Below are 26,226 nucleotides of genomic sequence, written 5' to 3' on the forward strand. Positions count from 1 at the left end.
TGAGTGATACTGATGGCTGCTGTGGTGTGAAGGTGATATGGCGACCTATACTCAAAGGTGTGGGGGTGGGAAAAGGAGTTATTAAGTCATCTGGCTACCTATACTGGAGGGAAAGGGAGGAAGAGTCATCTGGCTACCTATACTGTGCAGGCACAAATTCCAAACCAGGCAAGCAAAGCAAGCGCAAGCGCTTGTCCTGCACAGCTCATAATCGCTCTGCACTGCTCGGAGGAACTTCTGGGCGGCTACAGAAAAAAAAAAGAGGACCCGGGCACAGGGAACAGAAGGGGCCCTGAAGGGTGACAACAAGCAACAACAGCACAACTCGGAAGGGTTAATCTAACCTACACATAGGCTTGACAAATCAATAGTTTTTTTCCCTGATTCAGAGGCACTTTAAAGCACACACCTATAGTAACACATTTTATATTTTTATAGAGTTTTACACCCAGAAGAGCAGAGTTGTATTTAAAAAAAAAATCCAATGTAGTGCAATATGTGTGTACAGCCACTAATTCACCAATGTTCCCTGCAATCTCACTGTGGTCTGAAATTAACACTTTGGGTCCTATGGGAGAAAATCACTTTACAAAGGTTAGGTAGTATTGTTGAAATGACACAGGTAAGGGTAGGAAAGTGTTGCCCTTTAATCCTAGTCAGTTTTTAATAAATCCAGGCCAAGACTGAAGGATCACTTAAGGCAGCCATACACTGATCGACCAGCAAATAGATCCCCTCTGTGATCGAATCTGATCAAAGAGGGATCTATTGGCTGCCTACACTGCAAACAGATTTTGAATCGATTTCACTATGAAACCGATTCACAATCTGTGGAGCTGCCGCTGCCGCCACCGTACCCTTCATACATTACCTGATCCGGCCGGCACGAGTCCCCCGGTCTCCACTGTCTCTTCTCCTCTCTGGGCTTCAGCTTCACTTTACTTCCTGTCGGGGGAAGTTTAAACAGTAGAGGGAACTTTACTGTTTAAACTTCCCCGACAGGAAGTAAGTGAAGCCAGCCGGAGCCCAGTCCGGAGAAGGGAACGTGGGAACACGCTCCGGCGGAACAGGTAATATATTGCCGCTAGCGTCGGTCGTTGGACATTCGAACACCGCTATAGACACACTCCCGACCCGCCGGCGATCTAGCAAAATTATATACCCATACACTTATACTATTTCCCGCCGATATACAGGAGAATCGATCATTGTGATCGAATCTGCTGTGAAATAGTTGCGCAAACGCTGACCGAACAATTGATTTCAGTCTGAAATCGATCATTCCCGTCAATCTGTCCGCACAGAAGATTTCGCTCAATCGCCGGTGGGTCGGGAGTGCGTCGATAGCGGCGTTCGAACGACCGACGACCGAGGCTCGCGGCAATAAATTACCTGATCGGCGAGTGTCCCCGCTGTTCCTTCTCCGCTGGGCTTCGGCTGACTTCACTTCTTCCTGTCCCGACAGGAAGTTTAAACAGTAGAGCGCCCTCTACTGTTTAAAATTCCCCGGACAGGAAGTAAAGTGAAGCTGGAGCTCAGAGCGGAGAAGACAGCGGAGACCAGGGACTCGCACCGGCCGGATCAGGTAATGTATGCAGGGGGGACGGCAGCAGCCTCACAGATTGTGAAATCGATTCAAAATCTGTTTGCAGTGTAGGCAGCCAATAGATCCCTCTTTGATCAGATTCGATCACAGAGGGATCTATCTGCTGGTCGATCTGGTGGCAATCGAGCAGTGTATGGCTGCCTTAAGTGTATGGGCACCTTTGTGTTCTCTAATGCCTAGTACACACCATACAATTTTCTGTTAGATTATTCTCTGCAAAGTACTGGTAAGGTACATACACACGTTGGCTGATAAGACCGGGCTTGAGTGATCCGCGGATTGCTCAAGTCCGGTCTTATCAGCTGAACGACAGACTGTACACACGCCCGATTTGACATCCAAACGACCGGTCATTTGGACGTTCAAAAGACGGGTCGTTTGCGCAAATCCGACGTGTGTATGCACCTGTAAAGACTGGTCATTATCTCTGGTGCATTGTCTTCTGATTATCTCCTGCTGAGTAGAACAATGCCTAATTGCTCGGCAGCTAGATAGTTAGATAGAATGTTGGAAATTAGCTGACAGGTAAATCTTATGCTGGGCATACACGGCTTGATTTTGCCACTCGATTCTTCCGCTCGACTCTGCAGGCGATTCTCTTATTTTCCGCTCGTTTTTTTTTCTTATCTTTTTCTATTGTCCTCAATGTGGAATTGAGCGGACAAACGATCGGGTGGGAGATCGGACATGTCGGAAATTATCTATCGAACATAAAAATTGTATGGTGTGTACCTAGCCCAGGAGACTCAGTAAGGGCTGGTTCAGACGGACGCTTGTGCAGTGTTTACCGCCAGCGTTCAGGGCTTGACGTTAAACAATCCCATTCAAGTGAATGGGAGTGTTTGTACCAAGCTTTTACGCGCGTTTACACGAATGCGGCGTTCGGGTCCCAATTTTTCCTGGCGTTCCAGGAGCCCCTGGAAGCTACATGTAGCTTCCAGGGGCGGTTAACCGCGATGGGTAATGTCCCCCTAGGGGAAGAAAAAACGTGACCGCATCCGAACGCAACGCGAACGCTGCTGAAAGCTCGGACGCATCACCACCGCGACGCCAACTAACGCAACGCCTCTGAACGTCCGTCTGAACCAGCCCTAAATCAGCCCTCATCTATCTATGGAGATAACACTGCAACAATTTGTGAGGAAAAAGATTGCTGACAGAAGAACAGTGCCTGCTAAACCTGGCTGCATTGATTCTAGAACCGACATAATGGGTGGCATTAGCAGTACACAGACTTTACTTGTTACATGCACAAACACTACATTGAGTGTATTCTTACCTCTCTTCCTTTCTTGGTATTAGGGAGATAACAGTGAAGAGGAAAGTCAGAAGCTGTGAACTTCATTCCTGGGTGGGGCTGACCTGAACCCTGAAAATTATGAAACAAAACATAATATAAAAGAGAAATGGTACAAAGCCACTAAATTTCAATTAGTGCTCTAGTACATAGTAAAGTTGTCGTGATTTGCGTTTGGGTGCTGATACTTGCTTTTGGTTTAGCCCCATTGCTCATCAAGATAACTCTACTATCCGCCAAGACAAGAAAATTGACGCATACGGCTCTTTGGAAATCATCTAATGTAAATTTGGTTGCATAATATACATGTAAATTCCTTTTTTTCCTAAATGCTGAGGGATGGGATTAGGCTGGGGGGAGGGACTGAGGGGGGGGGAGGAGGAGGAAGGGAAGGGACAGGGGAACAATACTTCCTGCATTTCAGCTTTTGTGTTCAATTTGTTAACTCATAGCTTTTGTACTACTAATGTTTTGCAAACAATGTTCCTTCTATGGTGTAAAACTTACAAAAACCCAAATAAAATATGTTTTAAAAAAAAAAAAGATAACTCTACTGTATTTGAATCTGCCAAAGAATTTGCATCTCCAGATAGCTCTTTGACTAGTTCCTAGGCAATGCATGGTAAGTAATAGTTTGCATGGTAAGTAAAAGTAGTTAGTTATGCATATGATTTGCATCTGAATTGAATGCGAAGTATGCATAAAGCTTATTAGAGGTGCTGCACATGTGAGCTGTTGGTCATTTCAGATGCAGCCTTTGTGGTGTGCACTGGCCCACTCCTTGCTGTCCATTAAAATGTAAGTTACACATTTTTGCTTAGCTGCTCCCAAGGTTATACATATGTTGTTTTTAATTTAGGTTAGGCCACTTGCCCGGAGGTTTGCCTCACCGTGGCGCAAGTGTCCAGTATATTATACTTTGCATGCAAACTATAGTGGAAGCCAAAGTTCCTCCATAGTATGATAAATGTAGCATTTGTTTTGGACGCAGGGCATGCATTTTCAGCCTAATAGAGGTGGTGCATGCCTGAGTCAATTGCAGCATGTTTTAAGGGATGCGCAACCTCCCCCCTTTTCATAGTTCCTAGGCAATGATTACTGACGAAAGACAGAATCTGATCGCTTTTGAAGGAAAAACATTTTTTAACAAGTATAAGATATAACAATGATTCTCAGGGCCGGTTCTAGACTTTTTGTTGCCTAAGGCAAACTTGTGAGGATATTGCAGGGATATAAATTAAGGGTATTCTCAGCTAAATCCTCCTCCCTCTCCCAGTAACAAGGACTCCAAGAACAGAAAGTGGGGAGAGATTTCTTCAATACAGACGACAGCTACAGGTTCTAATTTACATTTGTTTATTTAAAACTAAAATACGAAGTTTAAGAGAGCCCAGTCTCACCTGTATTCCAGGAGGAATATGGTAGATGATTCGTATGGTGTCACAGTCAGGATACCCGGGCAAAGAATGAGGAATCAGATGGAAAGACATCTTCCCAGGAGGCTGAGAGCCAATCTTCGTGCCGTATAAAGTGTGACATGTTGGGCAGCGCAAAGTGCCATCCTGTGAAGAAGAGTACATTAGTAGTATGATATACATGGATATCTGTAAAGGAATAACCACATCTAATTGATATGATCAATATGTTAAAAGCCAAGGCCACCCAAGACTATGATGTAACTTTTGGTACTGCTTTGAAGTGGTATGAAACTCAGCATTTCTTCTTTGAGCTGAAAGATTCTTTTCAGCAAAAAAGTACTACCAGAAAAAACACTGGTAGCAGAACCGCATTCAAACAGTTAAACACAGCACTTTCTTTGTCAGTGGGAAGCTTAGCACCATTGCTAAACTTGAGGAAGTGATTACAATAGTAGCTGATAAGCAAACAAACAAGCTAATATAAACACTGCTAGTAGTGTCTCGCCTGCATACAAGCCAAAAGTGTACACAGGAGAAGACACATTCTCACTGGATACATTGCAATATATAAATACAGCAGCTATGCAAAAAATTACAATGGCAGCTTTCAATACAGATAAACTGTACTTTAGGAACTTGTAATTTATAAAGAGACAATATTACTTGTGCACAAAAGAAAATATGATAACTGTATAGATAATAAAAAGTAGGAAAAAATGTATTTACAGAATGTCACTATTACTACATTTAAGGTGCCGCCGTTAAAGCACCATGATTTGCATACCGGCAATAGCTGGGCCCCGAATTACGTGAAGAGTGGGAGATAGTCAGTAGGGAAATATATTTATTATATTCCCTTAGATTACCTTGCGCAGGAAGTGCTGTCTCTCGGCTTCTCCCTGTGCCCAATTTTATAGAGTCGGACAAATGTACTGTACAGAGTTATCTTCAATATGGAATTAGACTGTTGGTTTTGGAATGAACCAGTCAACCTTCACCATAACCTAAGAAATGAGTTTTTACATGAAATAAATGTCTTAGAATGAAATATACATAGTGTTTACCTTATACAGAGAAGCCAGGCAGCGCACATGGTAGGTGTGAGAGCAGCGATATAATCTCCCCACTTCTCCATTTGTCATCTCCTCACCGCACAGTGCACAGTCCTATGGGTGAAAGGATTAAATAGATATGTTTTATTATACACACCACAAAAATTACAGAAAAAAGCAAGGAATGTAAAATAATCTATTCTCTCCAGCAAACAAGTGAAATACCTCATATGGGACTACTTATAGTACCTTCAGGACCACTTTAGACATGGTGGACTAAAATCAATTAAAAATCGCACCATAAAAATACTGCAAAAGTACCCTATTGTCTTGCATGAGATTGCTTCCTCTTTTCTCAAATGAAACTCCCATAATGCATCTCTTCAGGAGAGTAAGTGAAGCCATGCATATTGCCTCTGTGAGCCAGGAATGCATCCAGAGTCACTAGCACAGTGTTTAAAATGATAACATTCAAAGGACAACTGAAGTGAGAAGAATATGGAGGCTGTCATATTTATTTCCTCTTAATCAATACCAGTTGCCTGGCAGGCAGCCCTGCTGATCTATTTGGCTGCATAAGTGTCTGAATAACACCAGAAATAAGCAAGCAGCTAATCTTGTCATATCTGACAATCACATCAGAAACACCTGATCTGCTGTATGCTTGTTCAGGGTTAAAAGCAGAGGATCAGCAGCATAGCCGGGCAACTGGTAAGAAATAAATATGGCAACCTTCATATTCCTCTCGCTTCAGTTGTCCTATAAATTGCAAAAAACATTCAAATAGTGAGCAAACTGCAGTTGATTTGCAGTCAACCTACATTGAAACTAATGTTGAAATGATAGATATACTGGAGAAAAAAACCCCAAAAGAATACTTTTTGTAGCCTAGTCAGTGTCAAGGTTGGCTTTACACATTTTGTGCCACTAGGATTGCTTTCTTGTTGCTACCCTTCCATAAACATCAGCACCCCCCCATTCTATGCACCACCCATGATCAACAGCCCCTGTTTTTCAAGTACAGAACCCTTGGGCAGCTTTCATGTCCAGTAGCCTCCCCGGGCTGCAGCTGCCCAAGGCCCAAGCCTTTTATGCCTTTTCAGAAATCTGGCCCTGGTCAGTGGTACCGGAAAAAAAACTACTCTAGGGAAATGTTGCCATGTACATGTCCAAAAAAATGAGAGGATTTAACCCACAAATCTAGATCTGAAACATCACAATGGTGTGGAGTTACCATATATTCTATACATACATATACATATATATATATATATATATATATATATATATATATATATATATATATATATATATATATATATATATATATATATATATATATATATATACAGTGGAGGAAATAATTATTTGACCCCCTCACTGATTTTGTAAGTTTGTCCAATGACAAAGAAATGAAAAGTCTCAGAACAGTATCATTTCAATGGTAGGTTTATTTTAACAGTGGCAGATAGCACATCAATAGGAAAATCGAAAAAATAACCTTAAATAAAAGATAGCAACTGATTTGCATTTCATTGAGTGAAATAAGTTTTTGAACCCCTACCAACCATTAAGAGTTCTGGCTCCCACAGAGTGGTTAGACACTTCTACTCAATTAGTCACCCTCATTAAGGACACCTGTCTTAACTAGTCACCTGTATAAAAGACACCTGTCCACAGAATCAATCAATCAAGCAGACTCCAAACTCTCCAACATGGGAAAGACCAAAGAGCTGTCCAAGGATGTCAGAGACAAAATTGTAGACCTGCACAAGGCTGGAATGGGCTACAAAACCATTAGCAAGAAGCTGGGAGAGAAGGTGACAACTGTTGGTGCGATTGTTCGAAAATGGAAGGAGCACAAAATGACCATCAATCGACCTCGCTCTGGGGATCCACGCAAGATCTCACCTCGTGGGGTGTCAATGGTTCTGAGAAAGGTGAAAAAGCATCCTAGAACTACACGGGAGGAGTTAGTGAATGACCTCAAATTAGCAGGGACCACAGTCACCAAGAAAACCATTGGAAACACATTACACCGCAATGGATTAAAATCCTGCAGGGCTCGCAAGGTCCCCCTGCTCAAGAAGGCACATGTGCAGGCCCGTCTGAATTTTGCCAATGAACACCTGAATGATTCTGTGAGTGACTGGGAGAAGGTGCTGTGGTCTGATGAGACCAAAATAGAGCTCTTTGGCATTAACTCAACTCGCTGTGTTTGGAGGAAGAAAAATGCTTCCTATGACCCCCAAAACACCGTCCCCACCGTCAAGCATGGGGGTGGAAACATTTTGCTTTGGACGTGTTTTTCTGCTAAGGGCACAGGACAACTTAATCGCATTAACGGGAAAATGGACGGAGCCATGTATCGTGAAATCCTGAACGACAACCTCCTTCCCTCTGCCAGGAAACTGAAAATGGGTCGTGGATGGGTGTTCCAGCACGACAATGACCCAAAACATACAGCAAAGGCAACAAAGGAGTGGCTCAAGAAGAAGCACATTAAGGTCATGGAGTGGCCTAGTCAGTCTCCGGACCTTAATCCAATAGAAAACCTATGGAGGGAGCTCAAGCTCAGAGTTGCACAGAGATAGCCTCGAAACCTTAGGGATTTAGAGATGATCTGCAAAGAGGAGTGGACCAAATTTCCTCCTAAAATGTGTGCAAACTTGGTCATCAATTACAAGAAACGTTTGACCTCTGTGCTTGCAAACAAGGGTTTTTCCACTAAGTATTAGTCTTTTATTGTTAGAGGGTTCAAAAACGTATTTCACTCAATGAAATGCAAATCAGTTGCTATCTTTTATTTAAGGTTATTTTTTCGATTTTCCTTTTGATGTGCTATCTGCCACTGTTAAAATAAACCTACCATTGAAATGATACTGTTCTGAGACTTTTCATTTCTTTGTCATTGGACAAACTTACAAAATCAGTGAGGGGTCAAATAATTATTTCCTCCACTGTATATATATATATATATATATATATATATATATATATATATATATATATATATATATATATATATATATATATATATATATATATATATATATATAAAATTAATGCATTAATACCTCTGATAATGACGTCTTCACTCTTTGCAAGAACTGCTTGATCATCTCTTCTGGTTTTTTACCTATCGAAAAAGTAAAATGTTGGTTTCTAAGACCCAAAGAAAATATACAAACAACGCAAAATACCAAAACATGAAACGAAACATAGAAAACCTCTGACAGGTAAGAATTGGGCCGTTGCCTAGACTTCATTTAAAGGCCCGCCTGGTAGCAACAATAAATCATACACCAGTCATAGAAGAGAAACAGTGTTGCTTCAAGTTTCAACAGGCTGAATTTCTATAGCCTGTTACTAAAAACTGTTTACATCAGGTCCTACAATTGTGATTGTAATAGCAATAAAGTGCAGAACACACCAATTAACCACCTCACATAACAGGCTATTTTACTCTTCCCAGCAAGAGCAATTTTTACATTTCAGCACTCCTGTTCATTTAGCCATAACTTTACTACTGCTTATCACACCTAAATGATCTATATTTTTTTTTTGTTTTTTTTACCACAAATTAGGCTTGTTTTCAGAAAAAAAAATATTTGGCCATTTGTTCTGGCAATCACATTACTACACATGTACTAAGAACATTTAAATTATGTCCAGGGTACAATGTATGGGGACAATATATTATTTGGAAATAAAGGTGTATCTTTTCTGTTTTGTGTTTTTTGTCTTCCCACTGTACCCTAGGATTACAGGCCCTTATTTGAAAAAAAAAATAACAGTACATGAATATACCCTCATGATATACATGTTCAAAAATTTTAGTAAGGTAACTATTTATGTATTTTTTTATTAATGCAGTCACTTTTGATTTTTTTACTATACGTGGGGAAAAGGGCAAAGGGGTTAAATTGGGTTGTCAAGTATTTTTACTAAAATTTCTACTTTAATTTTAATGAATGAATATGGCTTCTGATTGAAGCCATGATCATTCATTCACAGGCACTTTGATTGGCTCAGGTAACCACTCACTGCCACAGAAGTGAACGAGTGGCGGGAACGTGCTGATTAATAGGACTCTCCTGAACATCGAGTTTCCTGCAATGGGGAGCGAACTGGATGCTTTGCCCTAACAAGTTAATATAGCTAAGAACTGAGGACTCTCCCAAAGAGAAGCTCTAATGAGCTCCGGTAAGAGTGATTTTGGGTCACTTAAGTATTTAGCCTGAGGTTTTTTGTACTTTTTTTAGATTATGCTATGTAGTTATTTGTGTACATAGAGACACTGTAGCAAAACAGTCCAGAAGACAGAAGCCAAGATGTAAATCATGTATGTACTCTTTTTGTTGCTAATCTTCCGGCTGTTCCCTTGGATTCCAGGCACTGGTCGCAGGTCCCTTTTCTTTACTGCTGGTGGACGGAAGACTGGGGCAGCAGGAATGGACAGACACACTGGAAGCCCAGCTGCACTCATCAGAAGTCCACTTATACCTAGCAAAATAAAATGTTAGATGTATGAGCACAGTAGTACCAGGGTTGGCCGTATCCACAAGACCAAAATATTAGTGTTGATTCAGGCTAAACTTGTAACACCCTTTTCCTATTCTAGAACGTTATCCCTGCTACCAGATTCTTACTACTGGTGAACAAGGCACTCTTTACACCTGAGCAAGATCCATCCTCTACGGCAGGATTCCCCAACCCTGTCCTCAAGGCCCACCAACAATGTTTTGTGGAAATCCACAGAGGTAGCTAATGAGCTCTGCTGAGACACTAATTACCTCACCTGTGAGTGTTTGTAGTTTTCTGCAAAACATGTACTGTTGGTGGGCCTTGAGGACAGAGTTGGGGAACTGTGCTCTATGGGGCTACCATGTCTAGCAAAGCAATTATTCCGAGTGCCAGGTAGGGCAGGTTTGGTTTTTAAGTAGATAACTTGCTGTAGATGGTTGGGTTAGTGAGATAGGTAATGTACTATTACAATTTGTTTATATGAGTTAGCATCAGGCTCAAGCTATGTGTGCCTGCAGGGTTTTCATCCCCAAAACAATGATTTGATTTTGGTGGTATTTTGTTCAGTTATTTGCTGCTTGGCTGATCACGGCTGATCATGATAATGGTTGATTACAGCAGGACACTGCCTGCTCTTTCTCCCCTTCCCCAAAGGAATGAATACAATCCTTGGTAGAGAGCTGAGCAGCTCATCTTTACAATCCGCTGATCATGGGTAAAATGCCACCAAAAGACATTACAAAAGATTGTTAAGGATAATAAGAGAGAGTGTGAGAGCTATTTAGTATAATTAAAAACAAAGATTTTTTGTGAACCTTTTTTTGGGACACCAAAAGCTGCCAACAACCCAGTTGCCTCCAGGTCCCCTGACACTGCTGATGTTTCCACCATGAATACAAGCTGCTCAGCTATCCTTACACCTCTGATGGTGCACCAAAAAGAATTTCTCATATCAACTGACACAATATCATCAGGCAGGGAACAGTAGGTCCCACCAACAGCACGACTCAGAAGATTGCGTTTGCAGGGAATTATAGACATGTAAATATACTGACAAGCTGGGCCAAAAATAAACACCATCTCATGTCTACAAAAAAGGCTGTAGACTGTTTTCCCACTACAGTGGAAAACACTTGTAGGTCTGCAACAGATCTGTTGGATCCGGTGTGGTAAGCAGACTGCACTTTAGTGCTGTTCTTCTGTGAGAGCCCATGTAGCCTATGGTTGAAACACATCTGCCCTGGGCTCCAAATGGGCCACAACAGACCATCTGAGTGGACAAGGCCAGAGTTGCACAACCAGTTTCATCAATGGCACTGTGTTCCGACATGACTCAACTGGGGGCTTCAAAGTTTTTTTCCACCAAATACCAAACACTTAAAAAAAAAAAAAAGAAAAAGAATACAGTCAAGGTTTGCGGAAAACTTTTGCTCTCCAGTGTTCTTCATCTTTAACAAATCAACTCCATTGTGTTTGCATTTATATATTGTGATATGCTAATAATTTATAGTATGGTGATCATTACCTGCCAGGGCTGGTGGGATCATACCCGAGCCTTCTATGTTACTAAGAGGCACTGGAGGCACCCTGTAATTTCAGAACATGAAAAAAGGTTTTAATGGCATTTAATGTAACTTGCATTAAGCTTTAACATAACAGGAGACATAAGAAGTCATAGAAAGTAATAAAACATACCTAGGAAGGCTTCTGCTTTTCTCATATCTCTGACTCTCACGACACTGAACTGTGGCTGCTCTGGTATCTGACTGGCGTCCTGGCCAGCTGGCAGACTTCACACTCTGCACTAAAAGACAGTGCGGGCAAGCGCATGGTGGTGGACTCCTACCCCGTCTGAGTGAATCAGACCGTGAAAGGCTCCTGCTAGCTAACCTAGGCTTGACATGACTGATCCCGTGGTGAGGGCTAGCCAAGACAGACTTCGAGTCATTGGATCTTGAATGAGAACTAAGTAGCTCTGTCCTGTTATCTTCAGGTCTAGAATTAGACCTAGAAAACCCAGGCCTAGTGCACATGCTTCTGCAGTCTGTGCTTACTACAGCAGACCTGGTGTCGTGCCGGGATTCCGATCTACCTAGAGAAGGTCTAAACTCAGCTGGTCTAGAATCACAAGCAGAAAATCCATATTTAGATTCACATCTTATAAGTTTAGGCGTAGAGACACCAGGTCTAGAGTGTGATCTCACAAATTCAGGTTTGTATTCATTAGGTCCAGAATTTGATCTTAGAAATTCAGGTCTATTTCCAGCTGGCTTAGATTCTGACCTATGTAAAACCGCTTGATGTTCTTCCCTTCGAGAGTTAGCCCTGCTTAATGCTGGTCTAAAGTCTCCAGGCCTGGACTCTGACCTTGTTAACTCAGGTCTTGAGTCTCTACACCTTGATTCTGACCTCGATAACCCTGGTCTTGAAGCTGGTCGTCTAGGGGTAGCACTTGCTAATGCAGGGCTTGAGTTAAAAACATTGCAATCATGATTCACAGGTTCAAAGTGAGGACTGATATCTGAGTCAAGCAGCATGGAGTTTGGACTCCCAGAGGAAGAGCTGGAATCATCTGAAGAGGATTCACAGTATGAAGAAGGTCCATAATTTGGAAGAATTACATTCGCATCAAAATTAATAAGTTCCTGGTTGGCATCATCTTGTTCTTGGCTGTAGTTTACCAGTCTGTCATTAGAATGGCAGCGGTTAGAGTGTTCTGGTCCACGAGTGTAATTCACTGCTCCTGAATTAAAGTTTATTGAGCCCTGGTTGCCATTTACAAGTTCATAGTTTGAATTTTGTAACATAAGACTTGGGTCGATTATCCCATAATTGGTGTGTAAAGGTTCTTGTCTTGAGTTTATTGTCCTGTGGTGTATTTTCATGGGTACATGGTTATGGGTAACTAGCAAGTGGTTTGTATTAATGCGTCCTTGATTAAAGTTTGGCAGGCCTTGGTTGAGATTCACTAGTCCATGGTTCATATTTACTAGGCCCTCATTAAATGATGCTGCCTCTTGATTCGAGCTTAGTGTTCTTCTTCTGCATTTCATTTGTCCATTACTGCTGTTAATTTGTTCTTGATTAAAATTCATAAGTCCATGGTTTGATCTCATGGGTTGTGGATGGACTGAAAAGAATGCATGCTTATAATCCGAATTCCCATTGAGATATTGTGGTAGAGCAACATGGTACTGAGCTGTAGGACGTTTCACTACAGCTGTAGGATAAGGCATGTGGGCTCGAGCCCGGACCCTCGTCCTCCTCTGAGAAGGCAATTCTATTTTTGTCATGGTCTGGAAACAGATATGAGATCCATTACAGGGTTCTCCGAGGCGGACACCTGTCTGCTGTTTTTCGAGAGCATCCTGGATCAAGACTGATAATTTTGCTTCAAAGGAAACCCATTGTCCTGGTAGATCCTCCCATTCCCACACTATTCCTTTGCCAGGAGCACTTGAAAGAGGCAAATTTACTCTCCTCACTGGATACAGAGTACCTGCAAAAAATAAATAAATAAATAAATAAAATTAGCAGTTAGAATGGTTCCAACAATTCAGCTTATTTCATTAAATCAAACATGTCAAACTTTGGCCCACTATAGACCACCAGGGAATCTATATAGTAGGTGAAGCCCTAGATCACTAGGGAAGACATATGGGGGAGGAAGGGGGAAAGCATTAGACACCAGGGAACTGTATAGGACCTATACTATAGGTGAGGGAAGGGACACTAGACATCAGGAAACTTTTTAGGGGTGGGAAGAGAACAACTAGAAACCAGGGAACTGTATAGGGGAGATTTTCCATCCTAATGATAATAATAATCCTGTCTGCTCAATAGTTTTGATTGACTTTAAATAAAAAAACAATTAACATTTCGATTAATGGGACATGATGCAGTACAGATTTCTGGGAGATTTGATCAAAGGGATTGAATCTGCCAGGAATCGAAATGCAAAATCGATAAAGCTACATATGCACCTGCTGAGGATCTATTGGAGCTCTGTCACCCAAGGGATCGTGTAAAAAACCCTGCAGGGCGACAGAGCACACAACACTGTCCATACACCACATCAGCCTCTAGCTATGTTGCTATACATGGGAAGGAGGGACACAAGCATGTGCGAAGGAGTGGCTTCTGGCAAGCGGGGGAGCAGTGAAAACAATGGCATCATGCGGCGCTCGGGCATTGCGTCGGATCTTTAGCGATTGCTGTGCAGTCGCTGTACCCACACTGGTCTGACCGCCTGATTCTCGGCCATGGCAGTCGCTATCACCTGTCACTGCCGAGTTCAGAGCAGCATGGGTATAGGCCTTAAGTGTGTCGCTAAGATCTATCTAAGGCTCTCTGCACACTGCATGCGATTCCGATTCTTAATCGGTTTTTACATCCGATACCGATTTTTAGTCGTTACTGCATGCTGCGTTTTTTCCTCCATTTTTCTGTTGATTGCAGTCTGGGAAAATCGGAATTGCAAATCAGAATCGGAATCTCAAAACGGATTTGCAGTGTGAAGGGAGCCTAAAACCTGTAGGAAGTAGGTGTTATCACACAGCCCATGAGCCCATCCACACTACGGCGATTAGCGGTCGTTTACCGCTAATCTCCAAAGCGCTAGTGCTTTTTAAAGTGCTAGCACAATTGTAACTATTTGGCAGTGATCTCACTGCCATGATTGCCGCCATTCGTGGGCGTTCCGAGTTTAGCGGCAATCGCAAACACGTTGTCTGCAGCATTTTGCCGCGATTGAAGAGCGATCGCAATTAGCATGCTATAAAACTAATCGCATTGTGCACGTGTGTATGGACCTTAAAACACAGTTCTTTAAAATGCATTTATTTCTCATACAATGAACTTGATTAATTAACTAAACCTTTCTCATTATTTCCCATTATCTACTCCTTTTAAGCAACCAACAAGCAAAAAGTACTAAAATTAAGGTGAAAAAAAATAATATGGAAGTAAATTTTGTAAGTAATGACTGAGAGATTCTGTTGCTTGGAAAGGGCTAACAATGTTTTTTTATACATGAAGAGGAAAATAGGTAAGGAGAGATCATTCACAGACAACATTTGTGAATCAGCTGCAGTGTCTCAAAACAATAAAAACAAACCAAAAAAAGCATATAATTTCATTTGTAAACACCCCAAAAACGCATACAGTACATAAAGTTGAAAAGACGTTTACGGTACTTTTTCCTTTAAGCTGATCCCATTCTCATAAAAAGATTAAAGAATTATACGTTTCCTTTAAAGACACCTGTCCTAAGTCTTTAAAGTCCTGCTTGCTTTTATAGCTGCAGGCTGTGAATGGCATGGGAATGCTAACTGAAGACCCCTCTGCAAAGCACATAAAGAACTGGTCTTTGTTTGAAATGGGTGCAGCTCTGCAAGAATGAGTCCCATCGTTCACCCCGGAGGCCTTCCTTTCTAAGGGACTTTGGAGGAAAGATGACATTCCTGAAAGGTTATATAAAAACCTCCTTTGTTAGTCAGTGATCAGTTTAATAGTTATATGATATATGCTGACATTTAAAGCGATGTACCCTCTCCCTCTCACAACTGGGAAACAATAGTGGCACTCCTTTGTTAAGTAAAACACACAAACATGTGTTGTATGTCAAAGTCTACCAAAAAGTGCCATTTCAGCTACCAGTGAATGTTGTCAGCCACAGGATTCCTATATCGCTTAAAGGGAAATCACCCCTTTCTCATAAATAAAGATGGCTGTCCAGAAATCTTTTTTGCAAATCAACATCATTGAAAACCGACACTTAAATCAAATTGAGCTTTCATTTGCAACCTTGGCAACAGTGATCTGGTTACTCTGTTTGGAGTACAGTTGCCATAAACTCAACAAGGATATGTGAGGGTGCAGGCGGCTGGTTTTGTACTTTATTTTCTGGTTGAACTCGATGGACGTGTCCTTTTTCAACCCAAATATGTAATTAACTATGTAACCATTTAACAGATTTAATTAGCTGTACATGGAAGGACCCTTGTCACTCATTTAAATTTCAACACCTGGGCTAATCCACTGTCTGGCAGAAAACTTTGATACTCTTATTGCCCAGTTTGTGTTAGATAAGGAGGGGTGACCAAACCTTCTGCTAAGGCATACAAGAGGAATCGGCGCAGGAGACTTGGGCGCAGGATACAGCCTGTATGGCTTATCTTGCTCCTGCACAAATTCCCATTGATTTTAAATACTATTCCCCCTCCAGGCTGCCATAGATGGTAGGAAATAAAATAATAATGGCTTCCAGCAATTGCTGGAGGCCGAATTATAGTGTTTTATAAGTAACTTCAGCGCCGTCTTCTGACTGGAATGGCAGGGTTCGCCTGCTAAGGCCTTGTAGACATGCTAGATGGTTCTCAGCCAAGACAGCCTCTGCAGAGAATATACTATAATGTGTGTTGAGTGTCCCCCTCAATGCATCGGAAAGCAAACTGCCTGGCATATTGTCTCAACTGTGCACAGGCCAGGAGCATTGTTCTCTCACCACTCCTGTCTGCTCCATGCCACTCTGTCATGGGCCGCAATGTCTGCCCTCCCTCCCCCTCCATAGCAACAGAATGCATCACTAGCCTAGAGGTTAATGATACATCTTTACAGCATCGGATACTGAACTGTTGCACATGGCATCACAGCCTGATCCCAGCAGATGACTTTGAACATATGTATGCACCTTTAGTTCTTAAAAGATATGAGAGACTTTAAAGGACAACAGTAACTAGAGGCTGCCATATTTATTTCCTTTTAAGAAATACCAGTTGCCTGGCTGTTCTGCTGATCCTCTGCCTCTAATACTTTTAGCCATAGACCCTGAACAAGCGTGCAGTAGATCAGGATTTTTGACATTATTGTTAGATTTGACAAGATTAGCTGCATGCTTGTTTCTGGTGTGTGATTCAGAATCTACTACCACCAAACAGATCAGCAGGGCTGCCAGGTAACTGGTATTGTTTAAAGGGAAATAAATATGGCAGCCTCCATATTCTTCTCAGTACAGTTGTCCTTTAAAATGATGCACACATCTGTACAGCCTCAACCCTGGACTGTCACCCAAGAGGTAGAAGTCTTTGTGGTTCTTCTCCAGAACCCCCATCTTCATCAGAAGCCTTTACTGCAGTATGGCTTCTTTTTTGTTACATTGTAACACTAGAAAAAAGGCCTGCCCATTAAAAAACAGGCGCTAGGCCACGTCCACTAAACCCTGGCAAAGTGCATACCGATGCTTTCCGCTCACTTGGACCCCTCCACTGTCCGAAGTATATGCACACAGGGACACATTGCTTGCTTGGCAGTTTGAAAAAGCTGTTATTTCCCACAATGCAATGAGGTTCTCAGACAGCAAACTGTCAAGTCTGGAAGCAGGGATACAGGGACAGGAGGATGACGCAGGGACAGAGGGGTGTTATATTATATAGGATAGTTATTTGAGTTGAAAAAAAAAATCATATGTCCATTGACTTCCACCAGAAAATATGGTACAACACTAGCCTGCACCCTCACATATCCGTGTGGTAAGGTTAAGGGCTCTGCCTCTGAAACAGGGGACCTGGGTTTGAATTTCGGCTCTTACTGTTTAGTAAGATTCCTTTTCCATTACCCACCATTTTGCAATCTGATTCTGATTACTAACGGATCGCAAAACGCAGGGTACAGTAAAACGAATGGAAATGGCAGTGGCCATTTCCATTAGTGCGATCCGATTGCGTTGCGATTTTGGCCCGAGCGCTATCGCCGTCTTGCCGTGTTTTGGATGCAATTAAGTTCCTATACTGAGTATAGTAGCTCAATCGCAATCTCAATCTCATTAGTGGAAATTGGTTTGAAACGCGATTGCGATCGCATTTCATAGTGCAAAAGAGCCCTACACCAGCTCCTGCCTAGGATTGCCTTGTGGATGATCCGACTCTGCTCCAAGGAGTACATATATAATGTAGGAAAACAAATACATATACATCAATTCAAAAATATTTATGAAAAGCACACTAACAAACGCATCCCAAAAAAATCATCTTCTTCAACCCCTTCAACAATAAGTTCATAGAAAGGATATACTTTTTAAGGTTTTAAGATGAAAACAAGTAATGTCCTGCAAAATAGTGATGCAAGACATACAGTTTACGTGCCAATCCTGTATAATATTGTGACAGCAGTACCTTTTTGGGCTTCACGAAGACCATTTGTTTTTGAGCATAGTAAAGAAGTACACAATAATGTACCGTATGTAAATGCCAGCTATAGGCGCTGTTCACCATGAGACAGTGGCTAAACAATGGAGCGGTAAGGAGTGGGTGGCCTGGTTAGAAGAACAATGGGCGGTCTTGGCCAAGTACCATCTAGCGTGTGTACGAGGCTTTATGATTACGTACTTTAAAAAAAAAAATGTAAGCATCAGCAAATAGAAGATCCTATACACAAGCAGGAATTTGCTCTTTTCTCTCGTGACAGCAGATACTGTATGCCTATATCTATATGGAAACAACCTGGCAGGCTGACCTTTGTTTTTCTCACTAGTGACTGGTCAACAGATATTTGTCATCTTATAGTATGTCTAGACTGCAGTATCTTTCTCAATGCAAGCCGTCCTGACCAGATGCATGAGACATGTGTCACTGCTTTTCTAAGAATGCCAACAGCCTTGTGGTCATTGAACCTTTGTCTCTGATAGTTTTTCCGACAAACAAAGTCTAGCATGTGTACAGAGCTTACACATCCTACCTAGACTGTAGATTTCAGCGGTGGGTTGGTCTTAGTACTGTGTTCCTCATGTTCACATTACTACTTATTGCACGGGCTAAAATTACTCACAACTCCTTTAGAAGCGGTGTATAGACACTATCACAACACATGAGACAGGTGTATGAACATGCTCACGCCGCAGTATGTAAAAAAAAAAGCGACAAAGAAGAACATGGCAAAGTTAAGAATGTGTAATCTTTTCAGCTGACAGTTTTGGATTGAACATTGCGAAGACATGATTCTCAGCTCTCTGTCAAGCAACCTATTCTTTTCTAGAAAGACAGGATGGGGAAGATAATTGGGGACATCTCACTGGGGAAATCTCAGTTTTAAGCACCGCACTTTAATAAGAACAGTACAGTTTTAGGACAGGAACAAAAAGAGGTACAACAATGAATCACAGGGATAGAAGAGCTTGTTGGATAGGTTATCGTGACTGTGCTCCCTGCTTTGTACAAACATTGTCGTTCCGCCTGCGCAGTGAGCCAGAGCTGCTCGTACACAAATGGTTCTGTGCTACTGGGCAGGTGCAGGCACGTTCTTGCATGTGCAGCATGGCCACGTTCTTGCACAGTGGGGAGCGCAGATGCAAAATTCAAGAGGGTCCCAGGCATCGGCGGTGTTCTTGAAGAGTAGCACCAGAAGCTCGAAACAGGTGCCCCATAGCAGCAATGTAATGCTGCGTGGGGCGCATAAGGGTAATTCGGGGATCCAGCGGTTGCTTGACCCCGAATTACATCTCCCTCCAAGTTGCGACAACTCAGAGGGGGGATAGTATTTAGCACCGCCGGGGAGTTTTGGGGCAGCAGAGCAGGGAGAGCCGTCATTCGGCTCTCCCGGTGCCCAACTAACCAGCCTTCTCTCTTCATACGTGAGGTTCTCAAGTTTTGCAATAAGTTTGCTTTAAAGTACAGTGAGGCTCAAAAGGTTGAACTTGATGGGCATGTGTCTTTTTTTATTTGAAATAACTATGTAGCTATAATATTGATATCATGTATGAGGCTTAGCTCAGATTTGATGGTGTGGTAGCATTTCTGTATAGCACAGATGGCTCTAAAGGTCTGCTGCACTTGGGAGCGGCTGTATGCCATTCTGTCTGACGAATAGCAATGCATCTGCCGTCCATCACAAATCATTGTTGCATAACTGTAGTACCAAAATAGACAAACCTGGGCAATTAAAAAAAAACATTTGCAAAATGTCCAAGAGGAAAGCATGGGCCCTTGCAACATGTATAGTATGTTGGTCCGCTGCCTAGAAAACAATCCATCAGTGGGCCCAGTGCGAGCCAAGCCCAAGTGAATTGTATTTACCTTGAACTCGGAAAAAAGCTGGCAGTCCAAAGTTAACCTTTATTGGCAATATTTTTTACATGGAACCGATAAAGATTAACTTTGGATGTGGCAGCTTTTCTCCTTGTTGAGTACTGCATAGAGGGAGTCATCCCTCTTTTCAGCTGCCACACTCCTCTTAAAGACTATGGGTTTGATCCTGTTGTGAGTGCGAGACAATACTACCAATGTGTTGTATCTGCCTGGAAACATCTGGTGACCATAAACAACTTGTGAAATACTCAGTGAATTCTCAAGGTTCTAGTTGTTGTAGAATGAGCTTAGGGACATATCCAACAAACAATGTGGGTGGCCTTGTATCTTTTTAGGGCAGTTTGCTCTTTATGTGCCTATGCATTCTGCACTTTAACACGTCCCGATGCAACATTTGAATCATAATGAATGGCACGGGTAACTTTCAAAGATTGGAAGAGTAAGCTTTTAGAATATAGTAAAAGTGTCTTCGGACTGTACATCCCACTGCAGGAACTCTGTGTAGTAATTATAGGGAAACTAAAGTGAGAAGAATATGGAGGCTGCCATATTTATTTCCGCTAAACAATACCAGTTACCAAGCAGCCCTGCTGCTCTATTTGCCTGCAGTAGTGTCTGAATAACACCAGAAACAAGCATGCAGCTAATCTTGTCATATCTGGCAATAGTGTCAGAAACACCTGATCTATTGTTCGGGGTCTGTAGTTAAAAGTATTAGATGCAGAGGATCAGCATGATAGTCAGGCAACTGGTACTGCTTGAAAGGAAATAAGTATGGCAGCCTCCAAATCCCTGTCACTACAGTTGTCCTTTAAGGTAATGCTTTTTAAAATTCAATAAAGGTATTCAGAAAGAAAATGAGTGTATGTTTAACCACTTGCCGACCGCCTACTGCATATTGGCGGCGGCAAAGTGGCAGCCCCAGGACCACGTAACGCAGAATAGCGTCGGGTCCTGGGGCACTGTTTTGCCAGGGATCGCACGCTGGGATGCGCACGCATCCGCCGGCAATAGGCTCCGCCCACCCGCAACATCAACCCGCCGGCCAATCGGAAGCGCCGGCGGGTTGTTAACCCGACGATCGCCGCATAGGAAGCGTATAATACGCATTGTAATGTTTACAAAGTGTATTATACGGGCTGCCTCCTGCCCTGGTGGTCCCAGTGTCCGAGGGACCACCAGGGCAGGCTGCAGCCACCCTAGTCTGCACCCAAACACACTGATCTGCCCCCCCCCCTGCTCCCTGATCGCCCACAGCACCCCTCAGACCCCCCCCCCCCTGCCCACCCCCCAGACCACTGTTTGCACCCAGTCACCCCCCTAATCACCCATCAATCACTCCCTGTCACTATCTGTCAACGCTATTTTTTTTAAGTCCCTAAACTGCCCCCTGATCACCCCCTCAGATTCTCCCCAGACCCCCCCCCCCCTGTGTACTGTATGCATCTATCCCCCCTGATCACCTGTCAATCACCCGTCAATCACCCCCTGTCACTGCCACCTATCAATCAGCCCATAACCTGCCCCTTGCGGGCAATCTGATCACCCACCCACACCATTAGATCGCCTGCAGACCCGACATCAGATCACCTCCCAAGTGCACTGTTTACATCTGTTCTCTCCTCTAAACACCCACTAATTACCCATCAATCACCACCTATCACCACCTGTCACTGTTACCCATCAGATTAGACCCTAATCTGCCCCTTGCAGGCACCCAATCACCCGCCCACACGCTCAGATTTCCCTCAGACCCCCCCTTATCAATTCGCCAGTGCATTATTTACATCTGTTCTTCCCTGTAATAACCCACTGATCACCTGTCAATCACCTATCAATCACCCCCTGTCACTGCCACCCATCAATCACCCCCTGTAACTGCCACCCATCAATCAGCCCCTAACCTGCCCCTTGCGGGCAATCTGATCACCCACCCACACCATTAGATCGCCTGCAGACCCGACGTCAGATCACCTCCCAGGTGCACTGTTTACTAGTTTCTAGGGAGTGTCTGCAACACCTCAACCAGATAACTGTGTGTGCTAGGGCTCAAAACAAGAGCAATTATATGGTAGAGGAAGAAAGCCCTTAAAAAATAGCACCTCCCACAGCAAAATTTTAAAAAGTATAACAAAAATCTTTATTCAACATTGGGTATATTAATAATCACAGTACTGTTGATTCAATAAAGAATAAAACCATTTTAAAACCAAGCAAATATTCCAACATGATCCCTGCTGCATATGAAACAATCACTCTAAATGCAATATATTGTATAATGACACAATGCTGCTGTCAGATATAAAACCCCAGAGTCGGCTCAATATTGAGCCCAACAGGGGGAGAACCCGGGTTCAGTATACAACCTAGTGTGATGCAGGACCAATAAACAACTCCCACCCAGCATGGGTATGTGTAAAAATAAACCACAAAACACATTATACTACTTCTCCTGAGTACAGCGGTGCAGTGAAGAAAAAAAAAAAAAACACACGAATAAATATCGCATATATAAGATCATGAAATAAAGTACACAATTGCTCTCCAAGTATACAGTATTACTAGTGATAAGATGCCTAGTAAAAATTAAGGCAAAGGAGCAGCCCATAGGAAAAAGAGCATAAAGTGGAGTAGTGCAAAAAATAGAGGAGATACTTAGCCTAGAAATGGTGAAGTCAATCTCAGCAGCACAGCAGGGAACAAGGAATCCCCTCGGAGGACAAGATCCCACTAGTTCCGCGAGAGTCACCTCGCTTTATCAAGGAGAGAGGATGCTCGTTGGGAGATGATATTTCTCCCACCCAGCATGGGTATATGTAAAAATACACCACAAAACACATTATACTACTTCTCCTGAGCACGGCAGTACCACATGTGTGGCACTTTTTTGCAGCCTAACTGTGCTAAAGGGCCCAAAGTCCAATGAGTACCTTTAGGATTTCACAGGTCATTTTGCGACATTTGGGTTCAAGACTACTCCTCACGGTTTAGGGCCCCTAAAATGCCAGGGCAGTATAGGAACCCCACAAGTGACCCCATTTTAGAAAGAAGAAGACACCCCAAGGTATCCTGTTAGGTGTATGACGAGTACATAGAAGATTTTATTTTTTGTCACAAGTTAGCGGAAATTGATTTGTATTGGTTTTTTTTTCCCAAAGTGTCAATTTCCGCTAACTTGTGACAAAAAAAAAAAATCTTCCATGAACTCACCATACTCCTAACAGAATACCTTGGGGTGTCTTCTTTCTAAAATGGGGTCACTTGTGGGGTTCCTATACTGCCCTGGCATTTTAGGGGCCCTAAACCATGAGGAGTAGTCTAGAATCCAAATGCCTCAAAATGACCTGTGAATAGGACATTAGGCCCCTTAGCGCACCTAGGTTGCAAAAAAGTGTCACACATGTGGTATCACCGTACTCAGAAGAAGTAGTATAATGTGTTTTGGGGTGTATTTTTACACATACCCATGCTGGGTGGGAGAAATCTCTCTGTAAATGGACAATTGTGTGTAAAAAAAAAATCAAAAAATTGTCATTTACAGAGATATTTCTCCCACCCAGCATGGGTATGTGTAAAAATAAACCACAAAACACATTATACTACTTCTCCTGAGTACAGCGGTACCACATGTGTGGCACTTTTTTGCACCCTAACTGCGCTAAGGGGCCCAAAGTCCAATGAGCACCTTTAGGCTTTACAGGGGTGCTTACAATTTAGCACCCCCCAAAATGCCAGGACAGTAAACACACCCCACAAATGACCCCATTTTGGAAAGTAGACACTTCAAGGTATTCAGAGAGAAGCATAATGAGTCCGTGGCAGATTTCATTTTTTTTTGTCACAAGTTAGAAGAAATGGAAACTTTTTTTTTCCTTTTTTTTGTCACAAAGTGTCATTTTCCGCTAACTTGTGACAAAAAATAAAATCTTCTATGAACTCACCATGCCTCTCAGTGAATACTTTGGGATGTCTTCTTTCCAAAATAGGGTCATTTGGGGGGTATTTATACTATCCTGGAATTTTAGCACCTCATGAAACATGACAGATGCTCAGAAAAGTCGGAGATGCTTCAAAATGGGAAAATTCACTTTTTGCACCATAGTTTGTAAACGCTATAACTTTTACCCAAACCAATAAATATACACTGAATGTTTTTTTTTTTTATCAAAGACATGTAGCAGAATAACTTTCGCGCTCAAATGTATAGGAAATTTTACTTTATTTGAAAAATGTCAGCACAGAAAGTAAAAAAAGTCATTTTTTTGACAAAATTCATGTCTTTTTTGATGAATATAATAAAAAGTAAAAATTGCAGCAGCAATCAAATAGCATTAAAAGAAAGCTGTATTAGTAACAAGAAAAGGAGGTAAAATTCATTTAGATGGTAGGTTGTATGACCGAGCAATAAACCGTTAAAGCTGCAGTGGTCTGAATGGAAAAAAAGGCTCTGGTCCTTAAAGTGGATCCGAGATTAAAGTGAACCTCCGGACTAAAAATCGACTCAGCAGCACTGAAAAGGCCTGGTGTTTCTTTAACAGTATCACAGCATCAGAACTTTGTTTCTCTTATCCAAGCCTCATTTTTAGCTGCACAGAAGAAAACTGCCCGGGCTTTTTTCCCCTGATGCTGTGCAAAGCATGATGGGATTTCTGATGTTGTTGCTCTCGTTCTGCTGTTTTGGTGCAAATTTATTTCTTTTACATTTTGAATTTGACATTTTAAAGCCTTGCGTGTGCAGCTGGGAGGGGTTATCAGGACACAGGACAGTTGGAACTGTGTCTCCTGCTCCTTGTCACCTCCTTTCAACCAAAAAGATGGCTGCCCCCATGACAAAGATGGCAGCCCCCATGAATCACAAACATTTGCCTGTTCTTTTGAAACAGGGTGGGTAAAAAAATTATATTACCTATCTATTCTAATTAACATAACTAATGTAACTTAATGACAGTATGTTTGTTTAGGCTGAAGTTCCCCTTTAACTTTTACTCATTGCATAATTGTGTTCCTTTCCTATTGTTTATAGGGCATTCCTCAAGTCAAATACTTTTTTGTTTTTGTCTTAATACTCTAATTCCCTATAAACTAAAGAAGCCACGCCCACAGGCTTTAGCCAGAGATTTCAGAGGCAGAGGGGAGGAGGGAGGAGGAGGGGGATTAGGTTTGTTTGCTCAAGATGCAGATAAGCCTGCCTCTGTGTAATGTTTACAAACAACATGGCTGCTGTCATTGTATCACAGGAATAATCAATCATATTCTATTAAACCTGTTTGCAGCTAGATTTGCTGTGTAAACTATCTAAACTTTAGATAAGATATATAGACAAGTTACTTGTTATAGTTAGTTTTTCATCTCGGATCCGCTTTAAGGGGTTTTATGACTGCAGTCCTTAAAGGAAAACTTAAGTCAACAAAAAAAAAATCAGATTTACTCACCTGGGGCTTCCCTCAGCCCCCAGCAGCCGATCGGTGCCCTCGCAGCCCCGCTCTGACGCTCCAGGACCCGCCGGCGAACACTTCCGGTTTGGCCGTCACCGGCTGACAGGCATGGGAACACGAGTGATTGTTTGCGTTCCCAGCCTGTATATCGCCCCCTATGCTGCTATTGCGACTAGCTGGCTGCAATAGCAGCATAGGGGGCGATATACAGGCTGGGAATGCAAAGAATCACTCGTGTTCCCATGCCTGTCGGCCGGTGACGGCCAAACCGGAAGTGTTCGCCGGCGGGTCCTGGAGCGTCAGAGCGGGGCTGCGAGGGCACCGATCGGCTGCTGGGGGCTGAGGGAAGCCCCAGGTGAGTAAATCTGATTTTTTTTTGTTGACTTAAGTTTTCCTTTAAGTGGTTAACACTATGTACTACATCAAAACTAGGAAGGTTAAGACTGTGGCAAGGGAACAGAATTAGAGAAACAGTAAGAATGTACAGAGCTCAGAATAGCAACAGACTGGAACAACATTCTGACTAACAGGACTAAAGGATGAAGATTGTGATTGGAACATAAGGCCTCTTATTGATTAGCTACAAGAAGAGTACAATTCAGGGCCAGGCACTGAAAGGAGACACTCACTGGTGGCTAGTGGAATCACATGCAATACAGTACTGACGCCACCAGAAGATGGAAAATGGAATTTCTGCGTTATTGCAAAGGGGTATGCCGTACACATAATCATCCTATTCTGCCTGCAAGGGGGTATGCAGTACATATTATCATCCTATTCAGCCTGCAAGGGGGTATGCCGTACACTGGAGT

The 26,226-nt window shown here is 42.5% G+C and overlaps 1 protein-coding gene across 1 annotated transcript in view; it reads right to left on the reverse strand.

The window, feature by feature from the left end:
* The window catches only part of LOC137534193 (E3 ubiquitin-protein ligase DTX4-like), a 68,268-nt gene that overhangs the window by 8,383 nt on the left and 33,659 nt on the right, over positions 1-26,226 (reverse strand). Inside the window, exons 2-8 of the mRNA XM_068255588.1 lie at positions 11,596-13,399; positions 11,426-11,487; positions 9,727-9,879; positions 8,451-8,512; positions 5,386-5,487; positions 4,304-4,465; positions 2,886-2,975 (exon numbers count right to left, since the gene is read on the reverse strand). Coding sequence (XP_068111689.1) covers positions 2,886-2,975; positions 4,304-4,465; positions 5,386-5,487; positions 8,451-8,512; positions 9,727-9,879; positions 11,426-11,487; positions 11,596-13,399 — 2,435 coding nt within the window. The remainder of the gene's footprint in view (positions 1-2,885; positions 2,976-4,303; positions 4,466-5,385; positions 5,488-8,450; positions 8,513-9,726; positions 9,880-11,425; positions 11,488-11,595; positions 13,400-26,226) is intronic.

The sequence above is a fragment of the Hyperolius riggenbachi genome, chromosome 10 (genome assembly GCF_040937935.1).
Source record: "Hyperolius riggenbachi isolate aHypRig1 chromosome 10, aHypRig1.pri, whole genome shotgun sequence".
NCBI lineage: Eukaryota > Metazoa > Chordata > Amphibia > Anura > Hyperoliidae > Hyperolius > Hyperolius riggenbachi.